The sequence below is a fragment of the Poecilia reticulata genome, linkage group LG9 (assembly GCF_000633615.1).
Source record: "Poecilia reticulata strain Guanapo linkage group LG9, Guppy_female_1.0+MT, whole genome shotgun sequence".
Lineage (NCBI taxonomy): Eukaryota > Metazoa > Chordata > Actinopteri > Cyprinodontiformes > Poeciliidae > Poecilia > Poecilia reticulata.
In genome coordinates, this window is record NC_024339.1 from 15,690,447 (window position 1) to 15,707,301 (window position 16,855).

The 16,855-nt window shown below is 41.9% G+C and overlaps 1 protein-coding gene and 1 long non-coding RNA gene across 3 annotated transcripts; one reads left to right on the forward strand and one right to left on the reverse strand.

The window, feature by feature from the left end:
- The first annotated feature begins 3,132 nt into the window (after positions 1-3,132).
- On the forward strand, positions 3,133-4,383 carry LOC103470061 (uncharacterized). Of its 2 annotated transcripts, none has more exons than XR_534443.1 (4): positions 3,133-3,194; positions 3,288-3,420; positions 3,494-3,582; positions 4,299-4,383. It is a non-coding gene; the product is annotated as an uncharacterized LOC103470061 (long non-coding RNA). The 2 variants fall into 2 exon arrangements; XR_534442.1 differs by having other exon boundaries at positions 4,215-4,353.
- Positions 4,384-8,343: 3,960 nt separating this feature from the next.
- adra2b (adrenoceptor alpha 2B) lies at positions 8,344-13,915 on the reverse strand. Its single transcript, XM_008418203.2, has 2 exons — positions 12,728-13,915; positions 8,344-12,549 (listed from the first exon to the last, which is right to left on the reverse strand). Exon 2 carries the CDS (start codon positions 12,532-12,534, stop codon positions 10,963-10,965), a length of 1,572 nt encoding a protein of 523 aa, XP_008416425.1. The 5' UTR covers positions 12,535-12,549; positions 12,728-13,915; the 3' UTR covers positions 8,344-10,962.
- Between the last annotated feature and the right edge of the window lie 2,940 nt (positions 13,916-16,855).

The following is a 16,855-nucleotide window of genomic DNA, read 5'->3' on the forward strand; positions in this document are numbered from 1 at the left end:
TCTATCTTATCTGTATGTATAAACAGTTTACTTTAGTTTCAAGTATTTCAGATTCTTTTTTACTTCCTGCTCTGTGCTTTATTTCATTGTAACAGATTCAATAATTACGTCTGAGGATGAAGAATTGCACAGCGCCCTCCATAATTATTACCATAAGTAGATGTGTACCGATGCCATAAAACACACGGTTGTTGTGCAGACTTGGTGACCCAGAGATGCCGCTCTTTACTCTGGTTCTACACCAGTCAGCTTTGGAGATCTTTTATTATAGTAGTTAAATTTGTTGGGCTGAAAATGAAATGTCTTAATGTTTTTGCTTAAAGTTCACCAACAAGCTTCAGCAATGAAAGTTTGCACGTGTGCAGGTTTTCTACCGATAAGCATCACACATAACCTCAGGAGACCTGAATTTTCCAGACCATATCAGGATGTGTATTTTTAGCACCGTCCACATTTATTGGCACTTCTGGTAAAGATCCATAAAAAGACTTAAAATAAGGTAAGTTGCAGTTGTTGATGATTAAGCTTGGGTCCTTGTCAAGCCTTTCTTGCTAAAGTCCCAGCTGTCATAAACTTTCTTTCATTCTTTTGCTCTGCCTATAGTTATGGGCAGATTTAGAGAAAATATCTAGTCGTACTCCTGTTTCCTGACTCAACAAGGCCTGCATGCACGGGATTCCCACCAGTCACAACTCCAAATTCAATTGACCAAAGGTAGATAAAGTGGAAAACAAACTTTTGGAGTTGCGGATTGCTTGCAGACAATCTGATCTATTTCTCACACATTTCTTACATTTATCTTACAGGATGTCTGGTGTGATGGCAGTGGAGCATTGATGATTCTGATAAAAACATCGCTTGTTTTCCCATCTTTACCAGGGTTGCCAATAAAAATGTATGTCATTCTGGAGAAGCTCCCAGATGACAGGCTGTGAAAACAGCTGCATTATATAAAATAATTTTAAAACAAGTAATTACTGCAGACTATTGATGGAAACTGTTGACTCAGTGTGATATACACTGCACCGAGGCTACTGTACTACCGTATATATTTGGGGAGGACACGACACTTTCACATCCAAACAGAACATCCTGTCCCGCTTCCTGCGCCAAAAGTGACACACAAACACAGATATGACACACATACCGACTCGCAAATAATACAGAACATGCATCTCTACAGACATCCTGCTCGTCACATTCTCCTCGTTCTTTTTACTCTCCTTTTTTTGAAATTATTATAATATGCCACTGTCCCGAGAGTAAACTTTGAAGGTCTCACAGAAATGCAAAGTGAAAAAGTGGAAGTCAACCTAAATAATGCGGAAACACCTTGTTTATTTTCTTTTTGGTGCCCTTATTGTTTAGGTTGTTGCTTTCTGTGGTTCAGGTGTGCGTGAAAGCATGTGAAGGGAGTGTAAAAGAAAAAAAGTGTCCTGTTATACCAGGGAGGGCTGGTCATCTGTTTCTCTATTTTAGGCTCAAGTTGTTTCCCCCTCTCTCTCCCTGAGTGGGTTTTGTTTTAGCGTGTGACTGCATGTGTTCTGGCTTCAGCGTGTTTGTGTTTGTCTTAGCGTGTGGGTCCATATGTGCACGTTGCAATGAACTCTGTGACCTTTGCATGATGGTCCGGCTAAATAAAGACACACACATCTTTCTCCCCCTCTTCATGTTTGGCAGCATCGCTCCGCCGTCTCAAACAACCGCAGGAGTCTAGGTTTCGGTTGCACGTCGATCTGCAGGATTTCACGGCCTGTAATGGTGGTTTTCACTCAGGAGAAAATTCGGTTTTGACTCGTCCTCTGAGTTCAGACGAGGCCGCGGTCTTTCTCAACAGCTCTAATGGAGTTATTAAACTGATGCCATGCTGCCCATGACAATCATGTGACAGCTTTGCCTCTCAACTCTTTCTTTATCAACACCAGGAGGCACAATAATGCGTCAGTGTTTATGAAGCTGTGAAAAACACCGGAGTAATTGTGTCCACGGGGAAAACAAAAATGAGTCTCATGCTTAAATCTTTTTTTTTTTTTTTCTCGAAGTGTCACACATCCAGTCGGAAAACAGTCTTATTTAGGATGCGATTTATTCAAACTCACATACAGGAGCCCCAACCTGTTTACATAATGCTTTATCAAACCCCTGAACCTCGAACCTTGCTCAGCCCAACACTGGTGCAATAAAAATAAATAGTACCTTTACAGTCGTATCTCTTTGGAAATACGTGAGCTGAATTATAAGTCAAAGATCTAGCAGAAAACCTTCATAGAAGCAATAAATCATATGCAGCAGGGGTGCTAAACTTTATGTTTATTCAGCCTCTCTTTGGCCAGTGCTCTGTGCAGGACAAATAGATGTATCTGATTTTATGTAAATGTGCTCCATTTTGTTGCTTATTATTAGTTACCGATTAAAGCTCTTATGACCTACTTCAGGGTGGACGTTTTTGCACAAATGCTATTTGTTCAAGTTTATTTTTCAAATTATGTTAATCTACTGTATGATGGAAAGTTATGTATACTGTTGTCAACAGTGTAGTACAATATGAGGGGAATAAATGATCATGGTTGGTGTCCGTTTCAGTAAATATGTGAATAGTTATTAAAAAAATGAGGACAGATCAGTCTCAAGGTTTGAAAAAGCTTAATTATTCAAATGTTACAACCTTCATATTTGTTGGCACCTTGTGGAAATCTTATTTTCAACAGAAAATAACCATTTTCTTTCTTTGTCATCAGGAATATGCTCCAAGATGTTCACCCACAAAACCCTTAATATTTTCATATCATATAGAAATATTTAGATTATTTTATTTAGTATGTTTATTAAATGGGGGCAAAAAAAATTCAATTAAAAAGGAGTTTTAAACAAAATGAACAAACTCTATTTGGGATTATTGACAAATTTAAATAAAATAAATATAACTGATGCACTCTTCTCTACTTTTTATTAGGTTCCTATATTTGAAAAAAATCTTTCCCTTAGGTGAAAATAAGATTTGGCACAAATCATATTTGATGTTGCAATTATGGTGGGATTATTGGTGATGAGTTGCAAAGCTAAAAATTGTGCAAGATGAGAAGACGGAGCTTTAATATGCATGAGCTGGAATACATAATCAGTTGGTTACCAAAAGTAAAAAGTATTATTTTTTAAATCACTGCAAGTTAAACTGATATTTGTCCTACAGTAAGGTGAGAAAATTTGTCTTTTGTGCCCAATTATGTACAACTATACTTGAGATTTTTAAATCTACAAAGTATAACAGAAAACTCAAATGTCTACAGTACAGTTTGAGTCAAGCCAGCCAAATGAGATGTTTGGTGAACAATTGTCCAATTCCTCTGGATCAAAGCTGAACATACAGACTGTATGTCTCCAAATCCTCCTGAAGTTTCTGTCATGGAGTGGTTGGTTGAGGTGAGGAAGTGGACGCAGGTAGACCCAGGATGTAATGAAAAATGAAGAATTTAATGATAATAATCCACACAAGGAACAACAGAGAACAGCACGGGGAAACAGGCATCTACGGGAACAGACGACAAAGATTGACAAGGATCCGACGAAGAACACAGACAACAGGTGAGACTAAATACACATGGAGTAATCACGGGGAGACACACCTGGGAGACAATCAACGGGGAAGACGCAGAGACAGGACTCACAGAGAACAGGATCACACAGAAAACTCAAAAATAAACACACAGAAACACGGATCACGACAGTTTCAGTAAAACCTTAGCGAATAGTTTGGCCACTTTATGAATCCCTGGAGCTAGACAAAGGCTTTCTGCAAAAAACTAGGCTTCAAATTATTATGGTGAGAAAATCGATGTGAAAAGTTAGCCGCTTTTTTGATGCTGGAAGTCACTAAATCTATTTTATGATGCAGGCCTCAGGTGTGTAAAAGCAGGTTAACAAGCGTATGGCACAAGGAAGCAGAACCTCCATGTAGAAAGATCTGGGATTTGAACCAGTTACCTTCTTGCTGCAAGGATTAGAAATTATTTAGAAATAAGCAGAAACAAAACATAAATCTAATATAAACTTTTTTCTACCCAAAGAAACATTTTCTAAATCTCACTTGGTATTTGCAGTGCTTTAGTATCTGAATGTTTTCTACATTTGCATTATCTTTCTGCTAATTATTGGAGCTATGAAGTCAAATTGATGGTGTAGTTTTCTAAATTTGCTTCTTCTTTGTTTACTTGCAGGTGTTTTCCCGGATCGATTACACCAAGGAACACCATGTGGCACCGTTCCTAACTCAGCTTAATTGTAGATTTTTCTCCTTTCAGAAATAACAGATGTCTCCAAGGTAACAGCCGGAGGGGGAGAGGGAAGGAGGGACGGTCAAATGAATAACAAATGAATGCCCAATTAAGTTTTTAACACGTTACTTTATTCACACGTGCAAAAAATAAATAGTGAATAAGACATAAATAAAACTAGCCTCTGTTTGGTCTTTGAAAAGAAAACACATGCTTTATATGTTGTCTTAACTTGCCCAACCAGTCCGTCTTACCGACCAGGTCAGTATTTATACTGGGGATTCTCCCAGTGAACAACAGAAGTGGTATCAACACACATTCAGAGCACCACTCTGCGACACAACGGCTGTTGAAATGATTCTAATCATAATTGCCTGTGCCCTCTTAAAAATGACATTTTTATCACAGGCTTCACAAAGCAAAAGTGCATTTTAATGCCTCCACCTCTGGTCGCCTTCCCCGCGCTCCGTTTCTCGTTTCTCATCCAGCCTCTCGGGAGTTTTTCGAAGCCAAATTGCACAGAGAGAGAATTTATCTGGCCTCAGAATGGGGCTGAGATTGGAAAAGGGGAACGCTCGTTGGTGGAACGCCCTCTTGAAAACATGCATATTCATGAAGCCAAATGCCACATCCATCAGAAAATTTATAAAACGCTTGTTGCACATCCAAATCCAAGCCTGCAGTGACTCTTAAAACCAACAAAAACAAAACATGCTACATAATATGATGCATGTTGTGTAAAATTAAACTAAAACACAAACAAATCAGTTTGGAGGAGAGATGGAGAATCAGTAAAATGCTTGGAGAAATGTGGCTGGAACCCTAAACTGAAACTTTGCCGATGCACATTTTGATTTAATATAAGCATTCAGTCTTCTTGGGTACATATTTAACTTCATTTATAGTGAACCTGATGAACTTGAAATGAGTTTCTTCTGCCCTGATAAAATCTGACATTTTACATTCGAAGAGATAATTTGGAGAAACGTTACAAAGACTCCAAAGGTACCCATTGTGTTAACAAATTCTGGCATTTGTCTACAAAGAACTAAATGTTCTTGGGTCAAAATGTATTTCTGAGCTGCTTGTCAAGCATGAACCAAGTAAACCCCTCAAGTCTTCAGACTCCTGATTACTCAGCGTTCCACAAAACAAGATGACGAAGCATTTAGTCTTTCTGCTTCTCAGATCTGGAACAAACTCCATGACAATCTGAGATGTGCAGAAACTGCTGAGTCCTTTCAATCAGGACTAAGAAAAATGACTGCTTGTGATCAAAGATTCTGACTCATGAACTGTTTCTTTGAATTACGGGACTGAATGTAAGGTTTGGCTTTCTGTTTCAATTTTAGATGAAACCTCAAGTTAAAATTGCTTTTTAAATCTGTATTGACATTTATTTCCTTAGTATTTCCTTGCCTTGATTATCATTATATAACATAACGATTTGTCTTGCCTCATGAAGGAATTAGTGAAGTTAGGGGAAGCACAAAAATCTTTAAAGGTGACTTTTTCTTTCTTGAACAGGTTAGGAAAGGCCTATGGACAAAACATGTTCATAACATTTTTTGATCAAATCATAGATGATGAGATTTCAGTCTGTCCAGTTTGATCTCCTTTCACAATGAGCAATTTTAGGATGTCTTGTTACTTTAAATCCAAATAAGCTGTCGCTGGCTGTGCCCCCAACTCGATGTTTACACTCATATAAAAATGGTCACCAACAGATACACAGTTACACAATGGTACGTCTTGGAAGAGCAGAAGTAGAGCCTCCTGCACAACCAACAAGAGTACAGCTGGTGGTTTCTGGTTGCTAAGTAAACAACTAACCACATGTTTCTTCCAGCAGCCATTGTACAGGGCATACAGCAGTAAAATCAGCTTTGGTTGAAAAGTAATGGGACTCTGCTGGCGCAGTGCCCAACAAATGTGACTTAACAATCTGGAAGCTTTTGAAACGGCTCACTTTGCAGACACCAAAAATCATTAATGTATTGCCAAAAAAAATGGCTGAGTAGTTTGTTAAGCATTTGGGTTGTTTTTAAAAGCAGTTGCGACCCAAATGGAAGTATCAGAATGCATAGTTTCCTTTAAATTCACAGTGTAGAGACAGTCATCCTTAAAATGAGAAAAATATGCAAAGTATGACATTTTCTGCAGTAACATTTTTCCATAATTAATGAAAAACATAACAGTAACTGATTAGAGAGCTTTTCCAGAGTCTAGTAGTAATGTTGAAGTAACTGCTAACTACTGGATGAGGTCATCATAAACCAACCAAATGATGTCTATTTGTCAGGTGTAATGAGTAGGACTCCAAAAAAGAATCCCACTTTCCAAGAAATCATCCAGATCTGGCTAAAATATTGTGTGAGAATCTCCTGTGGTCTGAACAGATCCGAGATTAACTTTATGCTGTGATACCAAAAGGTAACTTTGACACAAGAACAACTTTTCACATCTTAAAAGAACACCGTACTCTAAGTGAAACGCAGTAGTCATGGTTTTGTAGAAGAGGACTAAAACATGAATGTTTTAGTCGGTATTTACCCAAAATCCTCAGGTGTTTGCTAAGCAACTGAAGATTAAAAAGGCTCAACATCATGTTGAGTCCAAGCATACTTCCAAAATCAACATGGCTATTCCCTAATGAGATTAAAATTCAACCCTCCCTTATTTGAATATGTGTTGTAGCCACAACCTGATTGGTTTAGAAAGGTAGAGTAGGCTGATATTACCAAATCAGGATGTGAGAGGTTGATTTACTCCTACTAACAAAGTCTGAAATCAAATAAAGGTGCTTTGACAAGGAATTAAAGCATGTGCACATTTATTTATTTCATTTATTTTCACAGTTTTTTTGTTGTTGATTTAAATAAGATCTCACTAAAGGTGGAACAGGAGGTGTGTGAACTTTTGAGAGCCACTGCAATTATGCATTTTCACTCCCAGTGCAAGGTCCCCTTCCTCCCTGCTGTGGGTCGGCTGTGCGGACCAGTCCTGCTTTGTATTCAGTCTCAGGTCAGCGAATCAGGGGCACAGGGACGCTGTGTTTCAATGAATATACAACACGGTAAACATGAAACTGACTGCTCTCAATTCTTGGCCTTGATAAGTTATCTGTTCACCTCCTAGTGCAGCTTAAATCAAAGCTCTGCTATGAATATGGAAATGAAACTACAGAGAGATAAAGGAGGGCACATTTTGAAGGTGCATCCTCTATGACTACTGCATGTGTCTGTGTTTGTGTTTGTGCGTGTGTGTGTGCGTGTGAGAGAGAGAGAGAGAGAGAGAGAGAGAGAGAGAGAGAGAGAGAGAGAGATGGAAAACCAGGACAGGGCAGCTTGAACTTGGATCTGTGAAATCTCCAAACTGCCCGTCAGCATAAATCAATCAGAATTCACTGAAGACCTCCTGACCTCAAATCTAACAAGCTGTCACAACAAGAGAGAGTGTGTGGGGGGCTGCTTTGCTGCACGTCTCATGACTTGAATACAGCTGGTGCAGAATGACATATTAAGTATGCGTGTGTGTGTGTGTGTGCGCGTGTGTGTGTGTGTGTGTGCGTGTGTGTGTGTGTGTGTGTGTGTGTGTGTGTGTGTGTGTGTGNGTGTGTGTGTGTGTGTGTGTGTGTGTGTGTGTGTGTGTGTGTGTGTGTGTGTGTGTGTGTGTGCGTGTGTGTGCGTGTGCGTGTGTGTGAGCGTGTTCATACACAGCCTAATTCCTCCTAGACTTCCTCTGTGTTTGTTGGCAGTAGGCAGCCTACATCTCATGTCCCACTGTGACAGGAGATTTCCCAGTGACATTTTGAACAGCTATCAGCCCACAACGTTATGGACTATTTCCTGAAGTTGTGTTGCCATTGAGGGCTTTTTTACGACAGCTGGAAATTGCTTTGAATTGCACTTGGCTTCGGCGCGTACGCAGGAGAAACACCTCATATTTGTGAGCATATTCCAAAATGTCCTCCTGGAAATTACCGCGTCGTCTCCCCACTCCCACCTCCTATTTTTCCATGATGCTCCATTACATAAAAATGTATGAAATAAACGGACCGGAGAATGACTCATGCTTTTTCAAGTTGCTTTATTTTCGACCTGGGAGGGTGTGTGGAGAGGGGGGGGAGGCCATGACAGATGGGAGAGATAGTAGATTGTAAAGCTTAGACCGAACAAATTGGTCCAAACACAGTTGAGGAAGAGACAAAGCAGGGAGCTTCAGAAGCATGGCAATCAGCTGCATCTGTGACCTTTTAAGTCATGAGTTTTGACTGTTTTTAAATAAACAAAGTAGGACTCTTGTCACAGGAGACTTTATTTGGTGAGTTTTGAACATCTTTGCCACTGAAAATGATTAAAAACCAACATGAACATGATCTCTGTGGCTGTTTGTTTTAGTCATTTTATGGAACTGAAGCAGCATTTTCTTTAAAGGAAACCAGGGAACTGTTAAACAAGTGCACAAAGCTCCCGCTCACATCGGTTTGATTAAATCATACTTAAACCTCCCAGCAGCTCCATGTGATATGGATCGTGGCCTTAAAGTCCTACAAACCATTGACATTTTCATGCTCGATTACTGTTCCGAGGAAAGTTTGACGAGAGGAGAGGTTTTCCTGCTGCAGAGTTTTAAGCTTGGTAAAAATTTGCACCCTGCTGAATGTGCTTGTATCTCCGATGAACGATTTCACGCCACTACGACTAGATGAAACGATGGCAAATTTTGCATTTTTAGATTCTGCACAAAATCCTCAAGAGCTTGAGTTCAAATAAACTGCACTCTCACCAAGCACTAACTCTGATGGCAAAAGGAAACTTTCGCTCTCGTCAAGGAACTTAAAAATTTGTACAGTGTTCTCATTCTTTGTTCAGTTGGCTTCATCCTCTGCACAAAAGCATATAATTACAAATAAATAGGTTACAGACAGAAAATGCAATGCAAATAAATCTTCAATCTGTGCGTTCCATCATATACACCAAAACAAAAAAGAAGTAGTAATACTAGGTAAATACGTCACAGAGCCAGATGTCACTGAGTCAGGCTGGTGTTCTGTAAGGCTCTTTGGTCCCTGCAGGGTGCTCACTAGAAAGCCATGCACTCAGTTCACGTAAAGAGAAACACTGACTTTCAGCTTGGTAAGACTGTCTCAATGGAGAGATCTCTTCATTGACAGCAATATGTTGCCTGAACCTGCAAATCTGGTCTCTGCTCTGATCAATATTACAGTAGATCTGCAGCATCGCAGCCAGACGAGGCACTGACTGTTTCTACAGACGGAGAAGAGAACAATAAAGTCGTCCCACATGCAGAAACACACACATACACATTCACACAGGTCAGCAGGATTAGGAAATTGGTGTGTCACTGCTGACAGCCCTTGTCCCATAGAGTTCATAATAAGCCTGTTGTGGCGTTCACAGTTAGACACATCTTCCTCTCTTGTTTTCATCACTGTCAGTACCTCTGCCATCCATCCATCCTCTCTTGCCTCCCTGCAGCAGAGAGGTTTAGCTGCGGGTGACGCTGTATCCCAGGTGCTGCTGAAGAGCCACTCAGACACATTGTTCACCATGACCCCTGTAGGTGTAATTAAGGGGCACATCATGCACCCATAATTGCATTGTTCATCCACCTTTTACAGTCGCTCTGAGTGTCTACCTGGTAAATACTAGCAGTTTTTTTTTCTCAGAAAATAATGCTTGGAGTTTAAATAATATTCTAGTTTTTTTTTTTCAGTCTTCAACAGATGTAGCTCACATTAATGAGCTCTGAAGGAGGATCAAAGCAGTTCTGAAAGTTACATAAATGGTCCAGTTTGTTGGAAGAGGTCCTCATGGTTCAGTCCATTCAAAGTGACAGTCCAGTTAAACACAGGAAACAACATGTCAAAAGGCCCACACTTTAGTAACCTACACAAGTTAAAAAAAAAAAGTAGGAGCCATTTTTGGAACTCCTGCAAAAGCCAGCAGCAAAGGTGGCTTTCCACATAAAACCTCTGCGAGTTGAGTTTGAAAGGGCGCTCTTGTTTGTGAAATCACATCTGAGAACCTTTGAAACCTTCTCTTGTTGTTGCTCTTTAAAATCAAGGAACACATGTTTGCCCTGCAGCGGGACGAATTAAGACTGCAGACGTAAGAAATCACCGCTAACCTTGTGTCCTCCTTGTGCTCTGTGCTGATAAATAAAAGGCCCCCAGGCGCACAGGAATCTAAGGCCACTTGCCTCTCAATAGCCGGTACTTACAAAACATTGTATGTACATATTATAAAAGTCTTTATTCACAATGAAAACTTGGTTCTCAGGATATTTCCTGCAACATGTAGCTCTTCGTGTACATTTCTGCAGCGATGTGTCCTTGAGTCGATACAATCTGGAGACGAACGCCGTATTTGGGATCTCATCAGCAGTCCCGAAGCGCCAAGCAGTTTTATGCAGTCAGCCCCCTTTTCATGTCCCATTTTCAACTCATCCCCAGCTTCAATTCATGACTAAACACAGTTCAATTTGTCTGTTTGCGCACTACGGTTGAAAAAGTGTCCCTCAGTTCTGAATTTTACACTGAAATCTCCACATTTTAACATATTTTTAAAACAGCCCTTTGAGTGTTTGGTAAAATGGAAATGATTGTTCTGCTTTGCCTCAGGAGAAGCTCTGTCTGTGTGCACGTTATGTGCAGCACATTTACATGCTAAAAGAAAGTACCCTTGGTGGTTCTGCACAGAATCTTTTTAAAAGCCTTTCTGAAGTCTTTGTTGAAGATGGTGTATATGACTGGATTGAGGGAAGAGTTGCAGTAGCCAATCCAGAAGAAGAACGTGAAGAGTGGGTCGGGAATGACGCAGGTCTCTGGGCACACTGCCCGCAGAGAGTAGGAGAAGAAGAAGGGGAACCAGCACACCACAAAGACACCGATGACCACGGCCAGGACGAAGGTGAACCGTTTCTCCCGGTTGACCATTGCCTTACGCCTCGCAGCCCCCGGATTGCTCTCTGTTTTTGACTTCCTTCCTGGCACCAGGCGAGCGCCCTTCGAAGTGGCAATCATGTCACGGTAGCGCTTGACTGAGGCTGGGGAGTGGATGCCCCCCCCAGCAGGTGACCCCGGCATGCTGGCGCTCCCCCGGCCCCTTCCCTGGCTGTGCTCTGCGTCACTCTCTGTGCTCGAGCTGTCGTCATTGTTATTGTCGGCCTTCTTCCCTCTCAGCTTTTTGCCCTTCTTCACCTCCTCCTTGGTTTTGGGTGCAGGCTGAGGCGCAGGGTTGGATGAGGGGGCCGAGGTGACAGGGGGAGTTGAGACGGGAGACACAGCTGGAGACTGGGCAGGGGGCTGCAGGAGGTTATTAGTGGTTGGATTCTGGGGACTCTGTGAGTCTCCTGGGGAAGGGGAAGGGGTGATAGCAAGAGTAGGGGGTCTGGTGTTTGAGGTTTTGCTTGCTGAAGGGGGAGTGCTCTCTTCATCATCCTTTCCGTTGGCTTGTATGTGTCGTGCAGGCTGACTTGGTGTTGCACAGGCGACCCCGTCCTTCCTGGGCTCCCCAGGAGGGCAGCGTGTTCTCTGTTTGGCTATTTGGTAGATTCTCACATACACCAGGATCATGATGAGGCAGGGGGCAAAGAAGGAGCCTATGGTGGAGTACAAGATGTACCAACGCTCATCATTCAGCTGGCACTGAGGTCCTCTTTCACTCGCCTCATCACTAACCTCACTCTTGTTGAGTGAGAGCAGAGGGGGGAAGGAGATGACGGAAGAGATCAGCCACACCACCACGATGGCGCCTTTGATGCGTCTGGGAGTCCGCTGGCGCCCGTAAGTGACCCTGGAGATGGACAGGTAGCGGTCCAACGAGATGGCGCACAGGTGCACGATGGAGGAGGTGCAGAACAGCACGTCCAGCGCCAGGTAGATCTCACACCACAGAGATTTAAAGTACCAGTAGCCGAGTAGTTCGTTGGCCAGCGAGAAGGGGATAATCAGCGTGGCCACTAGGATGTCCGCAGCAGCCAGAGACACCAGGAACAGGTTCTGCGGACCTCGTAGAGACCTGCTGGTCAGCACGGCGATGATGACCATGATGTTTCCGACGATGGTGAAGACGACCATCAGCGTTATGGCAGTGGCGAAGGCCGCCGTGGCTTCGGGGGAGTAAGGGGCGAGGGATCGGACACTCTGGTTGCAGGGCGCGGAGCCTCCGGAGCCGCTCACACTGCTGTTCCAGCCGGTCAGCAGCATGGAGCAGCCGCCCTCCACCGCTGAAGCCATGCCTGGATTATTTCTCTAAATCAGAACAAAATATGCACGTAGGACACCGTGATTACTCACAGAGCGTCCACTTAACGGATGCATAAAAGTGCAAGAAACTGTGCAGTTGTACGCCGTTTCTTCTTGCGGTCCAATGCGCATTTAAATCAAGACATCAGTCATCCATTCATAATGAATTGAAAGTCATATTTACCTCACTTCTTTCAGTTCTCTTTCAGCGCCGTCAAATGATTGATTCTTTGCATCCTCCGCAACATTTTCTCCAAGTCCATTTTAGGCACAAAAACCAGTCCAAGTCAATGCGTCAGAGCGCAGATAGCGGATTCTTATCAGTTCTTGGAACCAATTTCCTCCAAAAAAAGATTAAAAGTAATTTTTTTCTGATGCGGTGCGTCCGCCCTTTCGGAGTTATAAAACAACGGAAAAACCACTGACACTTCTATTCCGCTCAATTTGTCTTTAATGATTAAGTTGTGTCCCAATTACGAGGAAATTCAATTAAAACATGTCTAATTCAGTTTTGTTAATTGCGACAATATAAGAAATTGGATCAGGGTAAATTTGGACACTTTTGCAGTCAGTGCGTCCTCGTCTGGAGACACGCACGTATCAAATAAATAATAAGAAAGAGAAAAAGTGAAATTTTCACGATGGCTCAATAATAAAAGCTACTTGTTCTTAACTTCAAAGGACAGGCTGTCAGTCCCCGTGTTTCCTGTTGGTCGAGCAAAAAAAGGGGGGGAAAAAAGAAAAGAAAAGGAGGAAAAGTAAACATTTGGCTCTCCAACCTGGCGCACGCAGCCAGATGTGCTCCTGAAACGTTTCCTCACATCATGAAATGATCCCTTCTTTTCGGACTAAGCTCTGTGGATCTCAGGAGTTGCGTTTTTTTGGTCCTCGGTGCGACAGAAGTTCGTGAAGAACCCTTGAATCAGCCGCTCCACTGGCGCACATCACCCGACTTCCTCGCCGAGGCGCAGCAGCATCTTCTCTTGCGAGCAGGACCTTCCGACGAAATCTAATAAGTGGGGGTGCCTCCCATCCGCCTCTTGCGCCTCTTTCAGACCCGGTGATGTCACTGTGGAGCGTCATGGGATCCTTACTCTCTTCATCGCTGCAAGCCCCACTCACTCTCACAACTTAAGACCTAAACTCAAGCCAACGCAGATGGGACATGGCTTGTTTCCCCTGGATGCTGAGGCGACCAGATGAGGGCTGATGCCGCCCGCTTCAGAGGAAACATTAGCTGGATTTCAGATGCTGGGACGCTTCATCACTCTCTTTCTGCTTAAGCATTTTTAAATATCCACCAAAGGATTTTTAAAAGACTACACAAATACAAACCATGGCAGGTTAAGGGCGTCACTAAGAAGAGCATTAATTGGTTTAAAAAAATAAATAAAATGTTTTATTCATCATGCACCGAGGGGTTTACAAATAAAGTCTACTAGAGGTGTAATCTAGAAAAGATCAAGAGTGTTGTGTCCATGCATTTTAATAAGAAGTTGAGTGGAAGAAAAAAATGTGGCACACAAAGGAGCACAAGCAGAAGTTTTTAGAGCAGGCCTCCCCCACTCAACTCCTTCAAACTAGCCAGCAGCAATTAGCAAACATCTGGTGGAACTGTGTGTCTGCTGAGCTCGTTATACCAGCTACTTCTGAGTGAAATGCTGATAAAAACGTGGTTAAAGGGTTGATAGAGGAGTGATGCTGTGATGATTTTCTGAAGGTGGGGTTTCAGAAACAGTAGGGGGTTCTTAAAGAGATACAGGCCTAATTTCAAGGCATAAAATTACAAAGTCAAAATTCTTTTAAGTCATATTTGATATGCACAGCATTTTTATAACAGCTGAAAAGTAACAGTTACTTGATTGTGCTATAAAATAGCAAAATGTGCCTGGAAAATACATAATACTGCCCTTTAAACCATGAAATAATCATTTAATGTAGCCCATAGGCTGTAAATCAAAAAGTTATGGATCATCAGTGAACCATGAGGTCAGCTATATTTTCTCACAGTGTGTCCACTCACCAGTGGGTAGTCAAGCAAACAAGCAACATAAGACACATTTGGGGCACAGCTAACATAGATTTGTCCTCCTCCACCCCATTAAAGGACGTCCCCCTGAATGGTGAGTCCCATTGTGGATGTATAGCAAAGTAGCAGAAATAAATAGATGCATATGAGAATATTTGGACGGGGAGTCTGGGAAATGGAGGAGTGGCCGCTCTTAGGAGGGCTCGGTCAGGAACTTTTTAAATGTGATATTTTGTTCTAATTATTCAATTAGACTATAGTGCACATAATGGACTGATGTTTCACTGCAAAAAAAAACAAAACAAAAAAAAACATAATGAGATTTCCTTAATAAAGTGAAATCATGACAAGTTCTGAAGTTCACATAAAATAAACGTGTTCTGTTTGGAGACCGCAGCCTCCCTGAGTGCTGCAGCGCTAATGCATTAACTGTATAAGTGGTCCTTCTGGGTTGGGAGCTCAGCGCACTACATTATGAGGTTTCATATCTCAGTTATGAAACATCGTTTTGCGAAGAACGGGGGTTATTTCAGCAACAAGATAAGTAAATTATAACCTTCTCCTCTCTCCAGCAGCTTCCACTCCCCTGCCTGAAAACGCACCGAGTCACCCTGCACCTCTGCTGATGGTGCGAGGCGCAGGGCAGCGGTAACAGCCGCTCTCTGCGATAATGCGTCTGCATCATCACTTGACTTCTGTTTAAGTTTATCTGCATTAAGAATCTGTCTGCGCTTTCTTTCTCCCACGAGAAAAACAACCACGACACATCTGATTGGCTGGCCGCTTGAGATCGAGGGTCCGATTGTTCAATTATCTTGTGAAACTTGCGTCACGCTGGAAGCTTTAATGGGCCGCAAAGCTAAACAGCAGCAGAGTGTTGGTTAACGCAGGGAGGGGGCTCCTGTTGCTGCAGCAAACTCGGATGCAAAACGGAACAATATTCCAACATGCACTCTAAACTTACACTGAACCTAAATGGGTTAATGTTACTGGGACAGAAATTGGGTGATTTAAACCAAATGGGTCAAAGTTGTGACCCAGTTTGTTAAGGAAGGAGCTTCAACAGAGAAACGCATTTTCTTTGAACAAACTCCCTTTGCCTTTTTGTACTAAGGATGACACCTCAAATGTCCTTACACACTGTGAAAAAGAACATTAGTAAAGTATTTAATATTAATTATTATTTTGTAGAATAGTCACGAAGCAATTTATTTTGTGAAAGTCTAGCAAATTACAACGTTTCAGACAGTGACAAAGGCTTCTAAGTTTTTGAGAAGCATAAAACACAGAATTTGGAAAACAGTAAAAAAAAAAAAGGGACAAAATGAATTTGGTACTTTAGAAACTTTGGGCCCAGAACTACTGCCTTGATACGCTCTTTTAAGAGTTTGGTTAAGGCTGCAGCAGTGAGGTCCATCACAGCCTGGACTTTTAAAATCATTCATTGTTTACTATTAACATTCAACAAAACAAGGAAGCATTTCTTATGAAAAGATACCAAAGGGAAAACAGATTAGATTCTCAAATACACACAAACACAACACAGAGAAGGCGAGTAATGATTTCTCTGTGAAATTTGAATGTTTTCTCAAGGTTACTGTAGAATCTCTTATTCTTATTAGCATTTCAATTTTACGCTGAAGTTGCGAATCAGGAGAGAAATAATATTTTCCACAAGCAAAGATATTAAACTAGTCGATATTTCCTGACACTGATTGTTTGCCTGAAAAATCCTAATGAATGTCATTACTGTGTTTTAATTACTCATAAATTTAATGTCTCTCCTTAGTAATTAATGTACCTGCATGAAACTCCTGAAATTCTTCTTTGTTTTGAGGTTTGCTAACGCAGCTGAGATTCCCCTCCTCCTGCTCATGGAGCAAACTTCAACGTGATGAAGCAGGCATAAAACTGGCTTCTCATGAATTTTTCATCAACATATTACCCCATAAGTTATTCTGTTTAACCCACTCTTTGGTAGCTTCACCAGTAGACATAAGTAACTTTGACCAACTCATTTGAGAGAAAAGCAGAACTAATAACCAAACCCTGCTGAATTAAATCAACCCAGTGTGTGAGCAAAGTAACCCTGTTTTTTAAACAGCGGTTTTTGGAGTGTACATTAACCTGTCACGCACACACACAAATACACACGCAGTCTTATGAATGGTGTGTGTGAGTGGGAGGTTGTGCTTGCTTGTTTTTATTGTGCATACCCCTCCCCGCCCCTACACACACACACACACACATACACACACACACACACACGCACACACACGCACA

Excerpts from the sequence above, each read along its gene's own strand:
- adra2b (XM_008418203.2), bottom strand. The coding sequence starts at position 12,534 with ATGGCTTCAGCGGTGGAGGGCGGCTGCTCCATGCTGCTGACCGGCTGG.